General features: G+C 46.8%; 1 protein-coding gene across 1 annotated transcript in view; it reads right to left on the bottom strand.

Annotated features, from left to right (window-relative positions):
* Positions 1 to 11,400, bottom strand: part of C6H10orf90 (chromosome 6 C10orf90 homolog) — a 62,069-nt gene extending 50,669 nt beyond the window's left edge. The window contains exon 1 of the mRNA XM_087862573.1: positions 10,137 to 11,400. Coding sequence (XP_087718699.1) covers positions 10,137 to 11,238 — 1,102 coding nt within the window. The 5' untranslated portion in view covers positions 11,239 to 11,400. The remainder of the gene's footprint in view (positions 1 to 10,136) is intronic.
* Positions 11,401 to 17,580: the final 6,180 nt, after the last annotated feature.

The following is a 17,580-nucleotide window of genomic DNA, read 5'->3' as shown; positions in this document are numbered from 1 at the left end:
CAGTCCTTGTACCCCAATGTCTCAACTAATTAGGAAACCTGGATTTCGGTAGCTTTTGTCTCCAACTTCTGATCTATAGAAAACCACCACCTAACAGGTCAATTTACATAGTCCTCGCCCAGACTCTGAGTTGTACTGTGAGTTCCTACATTTATCACAAGAATGGGAGTGGACGAGGGCAGGCATTTGGGGGAGCAGACTCTCACCGCACGAGGCATGACAAAGGCTCCGTTCCTGCAAAGAGAACACCTGTCCCATGCACCTGCCCTTCAGGACCTCTCGGGGAACCTCAACCTTGAAGAGTTTGTTCATTAGCCCTAGAGAGCAGAGAATCGAGATGCATAGTGGAAGAGATATGCTGTCCTCCAGACAGAACTGTCCCTGAAGGGTAGAAGCATATGGCACCCCAAAATAGGTCACTTTGCATGAGGAGTATTTTGAGCTGAAAGCAACTGAGAAAAGGCAGAGAGAAGAAAAGCCCTAAAAGCATGACATAAATTTACAAATGTGTCCCTCCTCCACTCTCCACCTCTCTCCAAGGACAGAAGTTAATCACCAGAGACAAGTGTAGACCCATCAACCAGGAGACAGCGCCAGTGCGACGGACATAACAAACATCAGCCTTTATCTGCGATTGGTTTCCTCCCTGCGTTCCTGACCCTGGAAGCCTGAAACTGCTTGCTTTCTTTTTCCTGTCACTTCTGCACAGAACCGTTGTTCCTGTTGAAGATCTATATATAAGTTGGGACACTAAAGCCGCTGTTCCAGATCCGATTTCCCATGCATGCATTTTCCCATGTACACATGTCAATGAACTGATCTGCTTTTCTCTTGTTAATCTGCCTTTTTTCTATAGGGGCCCCAGAGAGCACTTAGGAGGGTGGAGGGAAAATTATTTTCCCCAGCCTTCAGAAAAGGGCTCTTAACAGGGGAGACACAGCATTCCAGCACACAGTCCAGTGCAGGCATTTTGAAGAAGCATCCCTGGTGTGTCTGATGTCCTCCCCTGGTTGAGAACACATTTTCCCCACTCCGATGGTAGCCCCTAAGCCACATAAGGTCACCAGAATGTCCCCTGTGTGCCCGTGGTGCTTCATTCACAGTGATGCCTCACGGGGCTCTCACCTAATCCAGGATATAAATGACCCCATGTAACAATGTGGGAACAATTTCTGCATTTAGCAACAAGCTACTGGGGCAACATGGCTTAAGATGACTTTCCAGGCTAGTCCTACCATCTTCATTCATCTCTCCTCCCAAAGTTAGTCGGTAGCCCGGAAAATAAATTTATATTTTTTGGAAAGACCTTATCTTCTACTTTAAGATAATGGGGAAAAGAGCAAAACTCATGAAGCCAAGGGAGTGAAACACACCACCTATTTCTCACATTTTTCTTCCCCTTTTTTCAGGGTCATCCATATCTGGATATCTGGACCACGTTTCCTTACAGAATTCACCGTTATGACCATCCTTTTTTCCAAGATCACGTCTACATGAATTTCCCACAGACAGCTCAGGTGGCACAGAGGTCTAAAGATAACTAGTTCCCGCTGCACACCCACCATGCTCAGTGCTCCTCGTGACGCAAGGTCCGCAGCTAGCAGAGCCTGAACTGAAACTCAGATGGGTCTCTTCACCCCACCCACCGTCTTTCTTCCACTAAGTCCCCCGATGATCACCGTTTCTCAGGCAGATACAGATGGCAGTTCTGCAGTTGCCTAATTTAAAAGATCAGACCGTGTATCCCATCAGCCCGCCTCAGCCCTTGAAACCAGGTCTCTTAATCTTATCCTTGGCAAACCCAAGCAAATGGCCCATTAGAACAATCATTTCCTAAACTACATGAGGACACAAGCCACCCATACAACTAAGGGAATGACTCAGGAAAAAAAGGGGGGGGGAAGCCCCTCTTTCCATAAAGACAGTTGGGGTAGCTGACATGAACAACTTTTAGAGATCGTAGACACTCTGCGAGATGATCTGAACATCATAGTCAATATTATGGGGAAAACAACACAATTCCATCAAGATTGACCAAGAGCTAAATGAAAAAACACACATTAAAAAAAACCCACAAACCTTCAAAATGTTTTTGCAACACTGTCCATATGTTTTCTCTTTTAGCATTAAATTCGACCATCTAAAGGGTAATAAAGAAGTTGTCCCATGGCAATACTTACTCTCATTGAGTTCTTGGAGGGAAACAATAGTTGGAAACTTTTTCCCGCTAAATTTTAAAACCAAGTGGGAATACTTTAGTTTTCACTTCACTTTTTTACAACCTACCTCTGGACAGTGAATCTTACATGGCTCTCCACCCTTTCCCGGCCAGAGAGGTTTTAGAAATTGCCACGGGGAGAAGTGGTTTGAGGAAAGACAAGGCAGCTGGCTTTTAAGTGACCCTGACATCAGCAAGGCTTTGTTGGGTCATCAAAATGGCCTGCCCTCCACCCAGCGTACAGGTCCTGTGCCAGGGCTCTGGGCTCTGTGGCTCTCTGCCGGCCTTGGAAAGGCCAATGCCAACGCTCAGACCTGGATCCTGACCTCAAGGGCCATGCAATCTAGAGGAAGAAAATGGCCCTCGCAATATAGCAAATGCATCATATGAAGAGGCCATGAAGTCCTGGGAGTGAAGACGTGAGACCTGCAGCTGCACTGCGTGCTGAGGCCACATCTCAATCTGTGAGCAATGAGGACAGCTGAGCGGCTGGCCCACAATCCCCACGGGCTGTAAGGACGTTTGGGCTTAGTGTGGTCCACGGTTCTCAACCACCAGGGATTCTGATGTGCTCCTGACCAAGCAATGTCTGGAGATACTGACTTGGTCACCACTGGGAGGGAAGACTATTGGCACCTAGGGGGCAGAGGCCAGGGGTGCTGCGAAACGCGCTCTGGTGTGCAGACAGCCCCACAACAGAGAACGATCTGGCCCCAGATGTCCAGCTGCTGAGGCCGAAAGGAGGAGGACATGAGGGGTGGGGTCACCGGGACAGCCACAGCCAAGGTCAAGGTGAGAAGCAGGAACCATGAACACTCACCAGCAATCACAGAAATGCCAGCTCAAACCATAAGACTAGATTTTTCATCTTGGAATTTGCAAAACTTAGCAGATTGGTATCTAATCTTGGCCAAGCACATACAGAAAGCGCCTTCACAGCCCTGAGAAAAGAAGCCTCCACCTAGACTTCTCCTGGAGTTGAACTTGGCACTGTGCCCCAAGAACCTTAAAAAGGCTGATACTCTCTGTTCTAGACATGCCAGTTAAAGGATGTTTTCCAAAAGGAAATAATCTAGCAAAGCCTTACACACCAAGTGTCCGCATTAATTTATTCCAAAAAGTGAAAAATGAGCAACAATTTTAAGCGCCAAGAATGAAGAAATAGTTAAATAGACTATAATATGTCCAGAAAACACACCATTTCAGTCAATAAAATGTTCTTTGTAAAGTACTGTTAATATCAGGAAATATTTATGACACAGTGCTAAGTGGCAGAGACCCAGAGGGAAATGACATACGTAGCAGGATCTCGACTATTTAAAAGAAAAAACATATATGCATAAAAAACAATGGAACAAATACACCAAAATATCAACAATGATTATTAAGCTTTTTATTCTGTGTTTTATTATTCTCAGTTGCCTAGAATGTATTCGTTTTATAGTCAGGAAAATAAATCTATCTGGGCATAGAAGTTCATGGAGGCATTAAAGGCTTGGGTGGGGGTAGTGGGTGTGGACGTGGAGGATGGGGGACGGCTGTGGGAGACTGTGGCTTTGCCAGTGACTGAATAGGGAAGCGAGGGACAGGGAAGGAGTTCAAAGAGGACCCAGACTTCTGAGCCTGGGGAGATGGTCAATACCAAGAACAGGAGCAAATGAGTCCGAGTGCAAAGGTGACAATGGTGGCCTGGGATGTGCCATCAGGAGGCCTGGGGAACACGGCCAGATGGGTGAGCATGAAGCCTGCCCTTCTCCCCACAACTAGCGGTGGCTCAGGGCAAGTCTGTTTACCTATTGTACCTGTTTACCTGGAACCTGGAGATAAAGTGTTCCTACCTCATGGCCTTTGAGGGAGCGGTAGAGAGATGAAAGCCGAGAAGCACGTGGCACAGCTCAGGCGACACTAAGACTCCAGCACGGAGAAGTGGGGTGGTCTGAGTGCTACTGCTGAGTGGGAGACAGCTACTGCTCCTGCCAGACCTCAAATATTTGCATCCCGACCCTTTTCAGTCCCTGTCCCTCTCTTTCCCTGGGCGTCCTCAAACTTTTTGCCGCATGAAACATCGACTCTAGGAAGAAGCCTCCCAACCACACCTGTAGCCTAGAACATTCTCCTGAGCTGTAGATTCACGGGCCCAACCCCCAGCTTGCCGACCACGCTGGAACGTCCTGCTGACACTTCAAACACATCCTGACCTAGCGGTGCTCGGGATCTTCTCTGCTCCTCCTCACGTCCTCCCCATCTGGATAAAAACCTCCTCCCCTGTTATCCAAAACACACAAACAACTCTTAAAACTTGACAAGAAGAAAACAAACAACTCCATTAAGAAATGGGCCAAGACCTTAACAGGCACCTCACCAAAGGAGATACACGGATGGCAAAAAAGTACACGGAAGAATGCTCCACGTCCTAGGTCACCAGGGAACTGCAAATTACAACAACAGTGAGAGACCACTCCACACCCATTAGAATGGCCCAAATCCAGCAGGCTGACCACACCAAATGCTGGTGAGCACTGGAGCAATAGAAGCTCCCCTTCATTGCTGGTGGGAAAGCAAAACGGTACAGCCACTCTGGAAGACAGTTTGGCAGCTTCTTACAGAACTAAACATACTCTGGGAAAGCTTTCTGTAAAAGTAAACAAACAAACCAACAAAAGCTAAACATACTCTGACCACGTGATCTAGCAATCACACTCCTTGGTATTTCCCCAAAGGAGCTGAAAACTTACGTCCATACAAAAACCTGGGCACAGATGTTTACAGCAGCTTTATTCATAACTGCCAAAACTTAGAAGCAACCGGAATGTTCTTCAGCAGATGAGCGGAGAAACTGTGGTCCATCCAAACAACGGAGTATTATTCAGTGCTAAAAACAAATGAGCTATCAAGTCATGAAAAGACATAGAGGAATCTTAAATGCATATTGCTAAGTGAAAGGAGCCTATCTGAAAAGACCACATACTGTATGATTCCAACTACAGGACATTCCAGAAGTGGCAAAACTATGGAGACAGTAAAATGATCAGTGGTTTCCAGGGGTTAGTGGGAGGGAGAGATGAATAAGCTTTTTAGAGCAGTGAAACTATTCTCTATGATACTATAATGGTGGACACATGTCATTATACATTTGTCCCAACCCGTAGAACGTACAGCACCAAGAGTAAACCCCAACATAAACTACAGACTTTGGGTGATTATAACATATCAACGTAGGTTCATTGATTGTGACAAGTGTACCACTCAGGTGGGGATGTTAATAGTAGGGGAGGTTGTGCATGTGTGGGATGTGGGATATGCAGGAAATCTCTGTGCCTTTCTCTCAAATTTGCTGTGAACCTAAAACTGCTCTAAGATATAGTCTATACACAAAAACAGCAGCGCCTTCTCTAGATCCATAAGGCAGCAATCTGGAGTCCACCTTGCCACGTCTCCGGCTCCCTCCTCCCGAGCTCACCGGTACTCAAGGCTTGTGAATTCCGGCATCAGACTTCTCCCACCTCCCCAGCTCCAGTACGGCCCTCACACGCCCCACAGCAGCGGCCTCACCTGCTTCTGTCTCTCACCAGCAGGTGCACTGACCTTCTCAGCAACTCCAAGGTGCCACAATTCAAAGCTCTGGCACACGACGGCCCCTCTACTTATGCTTCAAGAATCGATTTAAAAGCCTTTCCCTCAAAAAGTTCTTGCTAACCCCTGCCTGCATCACAAAGGGACTTCTCCCTCTGCCCATTCCTGCCTTTTTTCCCTTCCCATCCACAGATGCCAAGACCACTCCCTAATAAATGCCCATTGACCCCCACTTCAGATTTGGCTTTCCAGAGAATCCAATGTGCAAGACTGGCAAACAGGGTAAAGTTTGTTTTGGAAGATTCAGAGTCAACAAATTTCAGCCAGTAGGCCAAATCAGTCCACTGCCTGTTTTTGTAAATAAAGTTTTATTAGAACATGTCCGTGCTCATTTATTTACGCATTGTCTATGGCTGCTTGAGTTGAGTGGTTGCTATGGAAACCATCTAATCCTCCACCAAAAAGTTTGTAGACCCCAGTTTTAGATCATTAAAGAAAAATCATATTTGTAAAATAAGGGCTCCTCTAGTAAGAAGCTCTCACGGGACTGAAGGAGCGGAGCCTAATGCAGATTTTCTCTGGTGGGCTTGACACGTATGCATATAGTCTGTCACTTTCCCTGAAGGGACGGAAGTACTTTCTTCACGAAATAAACCTGCCTCACTACACATGTGTTAGATTATAGCGTCAGAACACGAGTAGACACAGTAGACACTTCGTGATCCAGCAAGGATCCGGTCATTCCTCTCCAGTGAATCCTCTGCAGCCAGTCACATGTTTATGTACAGTGACGCTAAGCTCCACCGAGGACTCCTCTGACCAAGGCCACGAGCAGCCTGGGCGCTGGCCGAGGCATACGGAAAGTCCACCACAGAACATCAATGCTTGGGGCAAACAAAAAATGCATTCATAAGTTTCTTCTCCAAAAGCATCTAACCAGCTTCCATGGATGTCTTGGGAACAGGGAAAAGGTTCAGCTCTAGGCCACAGATGCAAAATGAAGCTGGCAATAGGTACTGTTCTAGGCACGTAATACCCAGCAAAGACAGAACTGTTCAGATCAATACTGCATATCCCATAGAACACTACAAAGAATAGTCCGGAAAGGATTTCAGTCTGGGAAGGATTTCTGTGCCAGTAAATTCTAACGGTACCAAATGACATGGCTTATTACATTTAATTAGAAATTAACCATGTAACTCCCTCTCCCAATAAATTCTAGCCACCAGATACTAATATTACTCCATGTGTCCATGAGTGGTCTTCAAACATTCCCATCATGGGGATAGTGGAGACGGGGCCCACCACTAAGTGAGTCCCCCACCAATCAAACTGCCCTGCTTAGGGCTGTCACTGAGAGGGTATAGCCGGCACCAAGTGCACAGGACGGTTCTCGGCTCTGGCACTTCATGGCCATGTGGACCTGGGCAAATCATTTCATCTTCAAGCTTCATTTGTCTTAGCTGCAAAATAGGGATAATGACACTGTCTTTACAGAATGGTTTGAAGGATTCCAAGTAATGGACACAACCAACGTCAGCCAGGGCCTGGCATCCAGGATCTGCGTGGTCTATGCTGTGGTCATTGCTAGGAAGAGTGCTGAAGCCGAGGTAACCCTCCTTAGAGCACGGCAGGGAGCTTAACAGTGCCCATCTTGCGGGTGCTGGCAGGAGACCACCAAGAGTGGAGATACAAAGAATGAACACACAGGGGCTGAGGAGAAGGGCAAAGCAGGAAGCAATTCCTAAGCCCTCAGCCTCTAGAAAGAAAACAGGTTCCCATGTGTCTGTCAGAATGCGATGTCCCAATAGACCTGGTTTATCTATACCATGCCAAATTTTTCAAGTCTCCCATTTCCCAAATCTTAGTGACCTTTCTCCGTGCGTGTCCTGGAGGCTCATTCTAGAACACAATGTATAGGACTTCCTGTCTGGTGACCTAACGACTAGAACTGAAACTGCCTTTCCTCTGTTTGTAGAATTTTCCAGACTGCACCTCCCTTGCTGAATGTCGGCAAGGTGGCTGGAGAGGGTGCTGCTCACGCAGGATTCGGGGATCCTCCAGATAAAAAGAAATCGGATTCAGTGTGTATGAAATATGAAGACTGCTAATAGCACGTGTAACCACAGGAGGCTGTCAAGAATGCCTCCGATGAGGTCCCAGCTCCAGACAGGAAACACCAACGGCTCCTTGGAGTTTTAATGAGCACTGCCCCTATCAGAAGGCATTTGCAATAAGGCTAGAACGGTCTGTCAAGACTGAAGGTCAGCAAGCTCCCGCTCGGAGCGCTATGTAGGTTGGCCCAGGACAGACTGAGGGAGTTAGAGCCCGCGAGTCGTGCTTATAAATCTCAGGCAAGAATTCAGTGATGTGGACAAGAAGTGCGTTCTTGTCACCTGGGAAGAAATACATCCCGTTGCAAATGAGTGTCTGAGTGAGAAAGCATGGAAGTCCGGGGAGGGTTGTGTGAGCGAGCGTGCCTACGTACGCCTCTGAGGCGTGTGCCCAAATGGTGAGTGACTGAGGGACCCAGAGTCACATGGACACTCTCCCTCACAGATTCACCTCAGGCAAACAGAGCAGAGCTTTTTTTAAGCTAGAGAGGACCTTTGAGAACACCAAACGCACCCCTTCTCTAGCTACCCAGATGAGAAAATAGGCTCAGAGAGTGAGGGTGGCTTGTCCATATTCACTGTGCAAGAAAGTAATAGATGAGCAACTCGCAGAAAAGGTGACCTGACCTCTGTGACTATCTTTCCTCAAATGGTAGAATGAAGCCACACAATTCAGAGCCACTCAAATCCTCTAGATGGAGTCCTTGGGATCTAGAGTTATTCTGAGGGAAGTTGGCCCATGGGAAGTAGAATTAATCCGATACTCTTTGCCTAAGAACATCAGTTACACGAGCAGTCAAAATCAAAATCAAATATCTTCTCTGCACCAAAGCCAAAATAAGGTGGGGTGGGGGGTTTTCTCTGCTCATGCTTCTCTCCCCTGAAATCAATGTCTGCGACCTGGCTCTAGTGATTTTTAAAGACCCTTTGCTGAAAGTACCATAAATCCAGATGATTGTTTCGCACCCCGAGACACGACATAAAGACAAGGATGAGCTTCAGTGGGGGTGGGGGTGGCAGACATATAACAATGTAGGTTGCACGTTTCTGGAATCTTGATCACCGAGGAAGAGGAAGTGGTTGACTTGAGCGATTTCTTAAAAATACTAAATTGAGGCCCATCTTTGCCACACTGATAAGGGCTTACGTCTTCCTTTTTGCAGTAAGTCTTGTAAGACTCAGAGGCATTTCGATGGTCTAATCAACCTGAAAGCCATGTCAAATTGCCTTAAGAATCTCTGTGCATTCAATATACACACATTTGTTAAAATTAATTACATCATTTACCATTTCTACACACATTATAGCTTAAAATGTTTTACAGTCATTTTTATTAATTAATAAAGCCTTAATGGACAAAAATTACACTATAAAATTAACGTACGTATGCTGCATTTCTAATTTTACTGCTATTATCTTTAAATATTTTCCCCAAATGGAAAGTCACTAATTCATAAATCAGAGTCTCTCCTAGAAAGTAAAACTGAAAATTGGAAGTTTATCAGAGAAAGAAATCTGGTGTTGGGCTAAGGCCTGTTTTCCTCTCCCTGGTCTCCTAAGAAAGGTAAAGTGTGCCCAGGGCTGCTGACATTGGGAATTCTGCCTTGCCCTGGCAATGGCAGAAATAGCAACAAATTCTAGCTAAGTTGCCCCAGAAAACTGCTGCTTTTGCTCGTTAGCAAGGAGAGTCCCCAATTTGCCTCTTCTTGAAAATGTCCCATAATTACTAATCTCCCCCCCCCACATACACCTCATTCTAGACGATATTCCTAAGAGCAATCCATAAAGACCAACTGTTGGATTGAAAGGTAAAGAAGAGCAGGACTGTAAGCCCTTCCAGATAACCCAAATGTTCAGACCAGAGAGACAAAACCTCTGGGCGGGGACAGCACTTTGTTCTCTCCTCCTGCTTTGGAGCGATATGGGCCTAAAAGAACTTCATCTGGGGGCTACAGTTTCCTGCTCGTGACATTACAGGGTCTGGAGCTATTGCTGTAAACAGAACTTTGAGGGAAGGTCCTTAGAATCCATAACAGTATCCGTGAAAATCTACGGCAGACATCAACACTGAGCTACCAATTGCCAACTTAGTGCAGAGAACGTAAAGCGATGCTTCTGAGAACCACTTCTTGAAATAAGTCCGGTAGAAGCAACCCCTACCCACCCTGGGGGGGACTACCTGCACAGATTACCTGCCGGCCCCACCTGCCGAGGCCGGGAGTGTCACTCACCTGCTGTGTAACTCCAGCCAGGGATGTGAATGGACAGTTGGTTGGTACCGCCAGCCGTGTGCCCAGTCGTGTCGTCCTCTTGCCCTTTTCTTACAGTGACCTGGTGAACTCCTACACCCGAGAATGCTTCATTTTCCAACAGACGGGAGCCCCTCCAAGGACAGGTGCCAGGCCCCAAATGCACATGCTCCAAGGACGGGTTTTCCTTCGAGAAGCTTCCTTGCAAACCTGGGTTCCAGCGGGGGCCTAGGAGGTTCGGGTTTCCCTCCGGGAGCTCCTGCTTCAAAGCGCGGCTTATTGGCCCTCCCTTAGCTGTGCCGTCTGCTCCATCTGGTGTCAACCCGTGCGAACTGCAGTTTAGGCTCAGCGACAGGACCGACCTGTGCATTTTAGGGCCAGCAAGCTGAGGTTGCTCAATGGGGACGGAGAGGGACCGGTCTAGATAGTAAATGGAATTCGGGCACTGCTGAGACACCCTGACATGGACGCAGGAGCTGAACACCAGCGGCCCCTTTCCCGACCGCGGGGCGCCTGGCGGAAAACTGTTCTCTCGGTTGTCCACATCGGTGATCCAGTACTCTCGACCCTCGCACAGGCGGGGGTCCGTGTCGGGCGCCTTCAGCCTCACCACAGAGCAGTTTCTGGAGAACTCCGCGCAGGGGAACGGTCCCTGGTGCCGACGGGGATCGGCAGCCCCAACCGGGGCAAAGGGGTCCCGGAGCAGAGCGCCCTGGGCCCGGCACTCGGTGCACCGCGGGTCCCCCACGGCCTCCCACGCCAGGGTGCTGGCTGGGGGGCCCACGCGCCTGGCCGTGATGGTGATGGACGCAAAGCCCCTTTGGGGGCCGCTGCACGGCTTCTCCTCGTTGGGTCGCAGCTCCGTGTCAGGTCCTGGCTCCTCCGCCGCCGGCGTCTGAGTGCCCAGCCTGCCCCCGGGAAGGAGGGCGAACGCCCGGCTGATGGAGACCCCGCTGCGGTTCACCTGCGACGGCCTGGCCGGATGCGCGTGCAGAGCCGGCGCGCAGGGCGCGGACAGAGCGGCCCGGTTTGCCTTTGATTTATTCTCATCAATCAGCTGTGAAATGACTAGGGATGAAATCATTTTTGTGTTTTGCGATGCCAGAGTCTCCTGCAAATGGGAAAATATGGCAATTATTCAAAGGGCCTACTGTAACGCAGGCGGTAACCTCGCTTTCAAGGACCAAGAGGACAGCCCAGAAACCTGTTTTCGGTCAAGGCCTTCTGCCCCACACCTGACACCACCCCTGTGTGCTCGCAAGGGCAGGAAACCCGGATCCGTCTGTGAAACGCTTATATATTCTGGAACATTCTTCTGACCTCTGACCCGGGAATTGGTTTTCTCTGCTGGGCGTCTATTCTTAGTTTATTGAATGATGTTTGTGTCCATGGGGATCATCAGATCTCAATAATCACCTCCACCGGGCCCAGGAGCACCTGAAGGCAGGTTCACAGCCTCAATGGGGAGGGAAGACGAAATTCTGGAGCGGGGCTGGGACTTGGGGCCCAGGTTTATGTGGGAGATGAGTTAGTACCCCTCCAGGGCGGGGGTTGGGGGGGCCTTCTCTCTGCCTGAGTCCCCAAACCCCTAACACAACCCTCTACCTTCTCTGATTCACTCTGGGATTCAGCGGCTCCCCATGCTTGCCATGGTGGGGGTCAAATCCCAGACAGTGGAACATAGGCAACCAAAAACCCAAGCTGGACAGTTACCTAGACTAACACGGCAACCCTGAGAATCACGTATCAGAAAGGAGGGGAGGGGTGTTGGACAAGACAGATGTGGTCCGTCTGCATTTCCGCGCTCAGGGGTATAGGCACACTTTCTGTCCAGGAGAGGGATCAAGGTGTTCGTGCTTCCTATCAGCAGATCTGCGTCCTAACGGTAAACTGCTAGTGTGTCCAAAAACAATGTGCTGAGATTTTTAATAAAGCATCTAACCAGGTCAACACCAGGAGGAAGAATCTCTTCTGTCCTGGTTTTGTTTTTAATAGGTGTATGTGTAAAACACTGCAGAAAGCAACGCCGGCAACTGAATAGTGAATGCTCACAGGACGCCCCATTCTGATGCTCAACATTTTACGTGCTTAAAATGAACCCATGCGTGGAACAGCACAGGACCCAAAACAATCCCGTAACCACTCAACTCCCACTGGGAGCGAGCCTTCACGAGGAGCCTGGAGGCTTAATTGGTGCTCAGCAAGGAAGCAGCAGTTCCAACGCTGTAAGGGGCCTGAGAATCACCTGGAATGTTAACAACTAAAGGTTCCCCAGGCTCCAGAGATTTTGATTCTGTAGGCCTGGGGGGGGGGGCATCTGCATTTTAACCGACATCCCCGATGTAGGTGATCCAGGGAGCACGCTCAGAAAAGCACGAACGGGTCTTTTGAAGGAGGGGAATGGCTTGTGTTTGAGAAGAGACCACTGTTCTCTTTTCCTTAAATGTGATAAGAAAGCACAAAATTTTATTTTCTTCAGAGCTGGATTAACACTCATTTATGCCACTAACGTAATGCTTTCGTCCACCTGGACTTCTGGCAGGAGGGCTGGCCCATGAGATCTTAGCATCCGAGGCTCGCTGCATTCTGTTAGCCACGGTGGTCAGCTTCTCAGTTTTTCCTTTTTTTCCCGTTTTTCATTGCAATCCCTATTACCCGACACATGGTTAGATTTTAAAGGTACATGGGAAGTTGCAAATTCAAAAGATAACCAGAGACAGGTGAAGAAGAAACAGAGTCGTCTTAAACTTCATCTTTTTATTTTTTATTATGATAGGTTAGTCACCATACAGTACATCCTTAGTTTTGGATGTAGTGTTCCATGAGTCATTGTTTGCCTATAACACCCACTGCTCCATGTGATACGTGCCCTCCTTAATACCCTTCACCGGGCTAGTCCATCCCCCCACCCCCTCCCCTCTAAAACCCCCCGTTTGTTTCCCAGAGTCCATAGTCTCTCGTGGTTCATTTCCCCCTCTGTTCGCCCCCTTCATTTTTCCCTTCCTTCTCCTACCGATCTCCCTGCTGTTCCTTATGTTCCACAAATGAGTGAAACCGTATGATAATTGTATTTCTCTGCTTGCCTTATTTCACTTAGCATTATCTCCTCCAGTTCCATCCATGTTGATGCAAAAGTTGGGTAATCGTTCTTTCTGATGGCTGAGTAATATTCCATTGTATATATGGACCACATCTTCTTAATCCATTCGTCTGTTGAAGGGCATCTCAGCTCCTTCCACAGTTTAGCTATTGTGGACAATGCTGCTATGAACATTGGGGTGCATGTGCCCCTTCTTTTCACTACATCTGTATCTTTGAGGTAAATACCACTAGTGCAATTGCTGGGTTGTAGGGTAGCTCTATTTTTAATTTTTTGAGGGACCTCCACACTGTTTTCCAAAGTGGCTGTACCAGCTTGCATTCCCACCAATAGTGTAAGAGGGATCCCCTTTCTCCACATCCTCTCCAACATTTGTTGATTCCTGCCTTGTCAATTTTTGCCATTCTAACTGGTGTAAGGTGGTATTTCAATGTGGTTTTGATTTGATTTTCTCTGATGGCTAATGATTTTGAACATTTTTTCATGTGTTTGTTAGCCATTCGTATGTCTTCACTGGAAAAGTCTGTTCATAACTTCTGCCCATTTTTTTTTTATTTATTTGTTTCTTGGGTATTGAGTTTGAGAAGTTCTTTATAGATCTTGGATACCAGCCTTTTATCTGTACTGTCATTTGCAAATATCTTCTCCCATTCCGTGGGCTGCCTCTTTGTTTTGTTGACTGTTTCCTTTGCTGTGCAGAAGCTTTTTATCTTGAAGAAGTCCCAAAAGTTCATTTTTGCTTTTGTTTTCTTGTCTTTGGAGACGTGTCATGAAAAAGGTTGCTGTGGCCGATGTCGTAGAGGTTGCTGCCTATGCTCTCCTCTACGATTTTGATGGATTCCTGTCTCACATCGAAGTCTTTCATCCATTTGGAGTTTATCTTTGTGTATGGTGTGAGACAGTGGTCAAGTTTCATTCTTCTGTATATAGCTGTCATATCATCTTTTTAAAAATCTAAATATCACTGGCTACCTTTTCCCAGATAGCTAACGAGCGCCAGGCCCTGCTTGACACCTCTTTCAAGGTGGGGGTCTCCTCTTCAGTGCATCTCATAACACATGAGAACCTGGGAGCTTATATAAGCCTCAGCCCCGAACAGTGGCTTCAGAATCACGAGGGGTGGGGCCAGGCATCTGTGTTTCTCGTTTCCAGTGTGATTCCAGCAGGCTGGTGATGCTGAGAAGCACCTCCCTCTCCTTTCTGCGCTGCCCTCTCCACGGCTGTGGTTTACCTACAAGAACAGTGAAATGCACCTGGCACCTACCCCAGGCAGTTTGACTTGGTACGCGGTCCCTCCCTAGTTAAATTTAGTTCTGATAATCATTGGGCCCGTGCATCCTCCCAGGTGCATAATCGTTCCTGGTAGGAATTCCTCTGACACAGGTCTCTGAAAAAGCAAATATTCATCTTGGAAAGTGGGCTGTGTTGGTCTTATTTTATACTTTATAACAATGTTTCCCAAAGTTTGAGCCAGTGACCACTGCATAGAAAACACCTGGTATGGGGAGGGTTAAAAATGCAGATTTCTAGACCCCTCCCTCCCCCTCTCCAGACCTAGGGTGAATCAGGATCTCTGGGGATAAGGCCAAGAAGCTGTGTTTTTAACCAGCTGCCAGGTGATTCTTCTGCACAGAGAGGGAAGAAGGAATTCCAGGCCAGGACTCAGACCTCCTGGGGTCCCTCCTGAGCGCACACTGGAGGGACGTCCTGGGGCGACACTGGGGGTTGCAGGTACCAACGTAGAAGGTCCTAGAGGCCCAGAAGGATGGGATAGAGAATCACCCACCATCTCATTACCTTGGGTCTGGCAAGTACAACTGACTCTGAGTCCATCAAATGCAAATGATAAAGGAAGAGCAACAATGAATGACATGAATTTGAAATTAATTCTGAAGCTGGGGAATCACGTGGTATGTCAGGGTGACACTGTTCCTGAGCGGGGAGATGCTGATAGAAGCCCAGTCCCAAAGAAAAGTCTGTTTGCCTTCTCTACCTTACCAGTTTTGGAGATCAAAAACAACGAAGGACGTGAAAGTACCTCTCAAAATATGAACATGATATGTAACTGCAGGGTCTGACTTTTTCTGTGATTTAGCAGAAATCGGAGGATATATGATGGACTCAAACATCTGGGTAAGTGAAGGAGTATTTGTAATGAATGCATTTGTGTTTATTTGAATTACACAAATGGAAATACCTATTACATACCCAATACATTGAAATTTTGTCAACGTGAATGCAGAATGAGTGAAACCTTTCTAGATGTAAATTCTATCATTCTAACATACAGTCATGATCAACCCATTTATTCATTAACTCCTCAGACAGATCTATTGAGCTCCTACTCCAGGAAACTGAGGAAACTTCTTAGCCCCATAGGGTTAACAAATGGGAGAGAACACCAAGCAGGTAATCAAATGCTCAGGACTGGGATTATTGGTTAAATTTCACTGTGTTTTTTTCCTGAGGTGTTTACTCTCAGCTTTGACAAAAGCCCCAACCGAGAGACTGAGAGAAATTAAAAAGGAAACACTATACTCTTTGCTTGTCAAAACACGAATCCTACTCTTGTACGGGAAGTTCTATTTATCAGATCCTATTTCTCATTAAGATCCACTAAATCATTAAAGATAAGGTCCAACCTCTTAAAATTCCGGGCTGTCCTAACACAGCACCCCAGTCCGGGTGGCTTAAAAAGAGAAATTTTATTTTGTCACAGTTCTGGAGGCTGGACGTTGGAGATCAAGGAGTCAACAGGATTGGTTCCTTCTCAATCTTCTCCCCGTGTCTCCACATTTTCTTCCCTGAGTGTGTGACTGTGTTCTAACGTCCGTCCTCCTCTTGTAAGGGTATTGGTCATAATGGATAAGGCCCACCCTAATGACCTCATTTACCCTAAATTACCTCTTTAAAGAGTCTGTCTCCAAACACAGTCACACTCTGAGGTGCTGGGAGGTAGGACTTCCACACGTGCATTTGGAGGGGGGGAGACAGTCCATGACGGACTACAACATAGCACTTTGTGTCCAGCTCCTCTTCCGGGGCCGGGAAGCCAAGAAAGAGAGGAGACAGAGGAGCTATTATGATGTTCCTAACTTGGCCCACTACTTTGAAAACTTTTTAAAAAAGTGATCACATCTTCACATCAAGTATCTTTCCCAACGAAGCTATTTCAGGGTGCCCCTCTGTTCTTTATATTGGGTTAACTGAACACGGCTTTGGGGAAAAAAGGTATCTTTTATCTAGAATAAGATTAACTGACGGAAGATTTGATTTGAAAAGAAAATAATCTTGCATTTAAAGTAGAACATTCAAGGTCAGAGGAAGGTCAAACGAATAGTGGGATTTCGTGTCTCGCTCTGGCAATAAATCACCCATTTCCTGACCATCGTCATGCAACACTCGCCTGTGTCCATTTTCTTTCTCATAAACGCTGCTTTCAGATATTGATTTCTTTTAAATGTTTCAAACATGATTGTGTGGGGCTGGTAACTGCTTTCCTAGTTTTATGCATTTTATTGACTGTTTTTAACTTTATATTTATGCCTGAAGGCATATTACTATAAAGGCACCATTTCATAAATTGAAGGCAGAAAGAGATAAGCGGCGGATGGTCAGAGAAATCAGATCCTGAGCCACTGGGATGAGGATGCTTCCATTTCTGTAGCAATTTATTTCTCCAAAGGATAAGCATCTAATTCAACCTGTGGCTTTGAAATCTATATTTTTCTCCACTTGACAATTCTTCCCTTTTCCATGGTTGCTCTGCAGCCTACAACGATGTTTGCCAGATGGATTCCTTGGCCCCGTGTCTGCACAGATCCTCTCTATGGTCCCCTCCATGCTGGCTGCAAGCATGCTTCCTCCTTTTCAGCCCATCCAGCATCATCACCACCAAGCAATCTGTCACCCTAGTGTCATTTCATCATGCATGCAAGAGTGTTTTCAAATGTATGCCTTCACGCTGGTATGTCGCACTAGGGGAAGACCGTTTTGAGACAAATGGAAGAATTGGAGCTTTTCTCCATCTCCGTCCTAAAACTTTTGTCTCTTTCCATGCACTTACAAGAAACCAAAGGACTTGGTGCAGTGTAATGTATAACAGTGGAAAGCTGGAAAGAATCCAAATGCATTTTAAAAGGGGATCGGTTGAGTAAATCATGGCAGGCACCACGGCATCATGTTCCGTAGAAATTAAAAATAAAGATTACAAAGAATTTAAATGCCGTGAGGAATTGCTTGTGATGGAACGTTATGTAATAAAAGAGAGCTATAAAAGTTGATATACACTGTAACTTTATGTAAAAAAATTACATGGGAAAAATA

This window comes from Ursus americanus, chromosome 6 (assembly GCF_024610735.1).
Source record: "Ursus americanus isolate L20-20 chromosome 6, mUrsAme1.1.p, whole genome shotgun sequence".
In the NCBI taxonomy this organism is placed as follows: domain Eukaryota; kingdom Metazoa; phylum Chordata; class Mammalia; order Carnivora; family Ursidae; genus Ursus; species Ursus americanus.
Note: the sequence above shows the minus strand (reverse complement) of the source record. Positions and strands in the feature narration are given on the sequence as shown.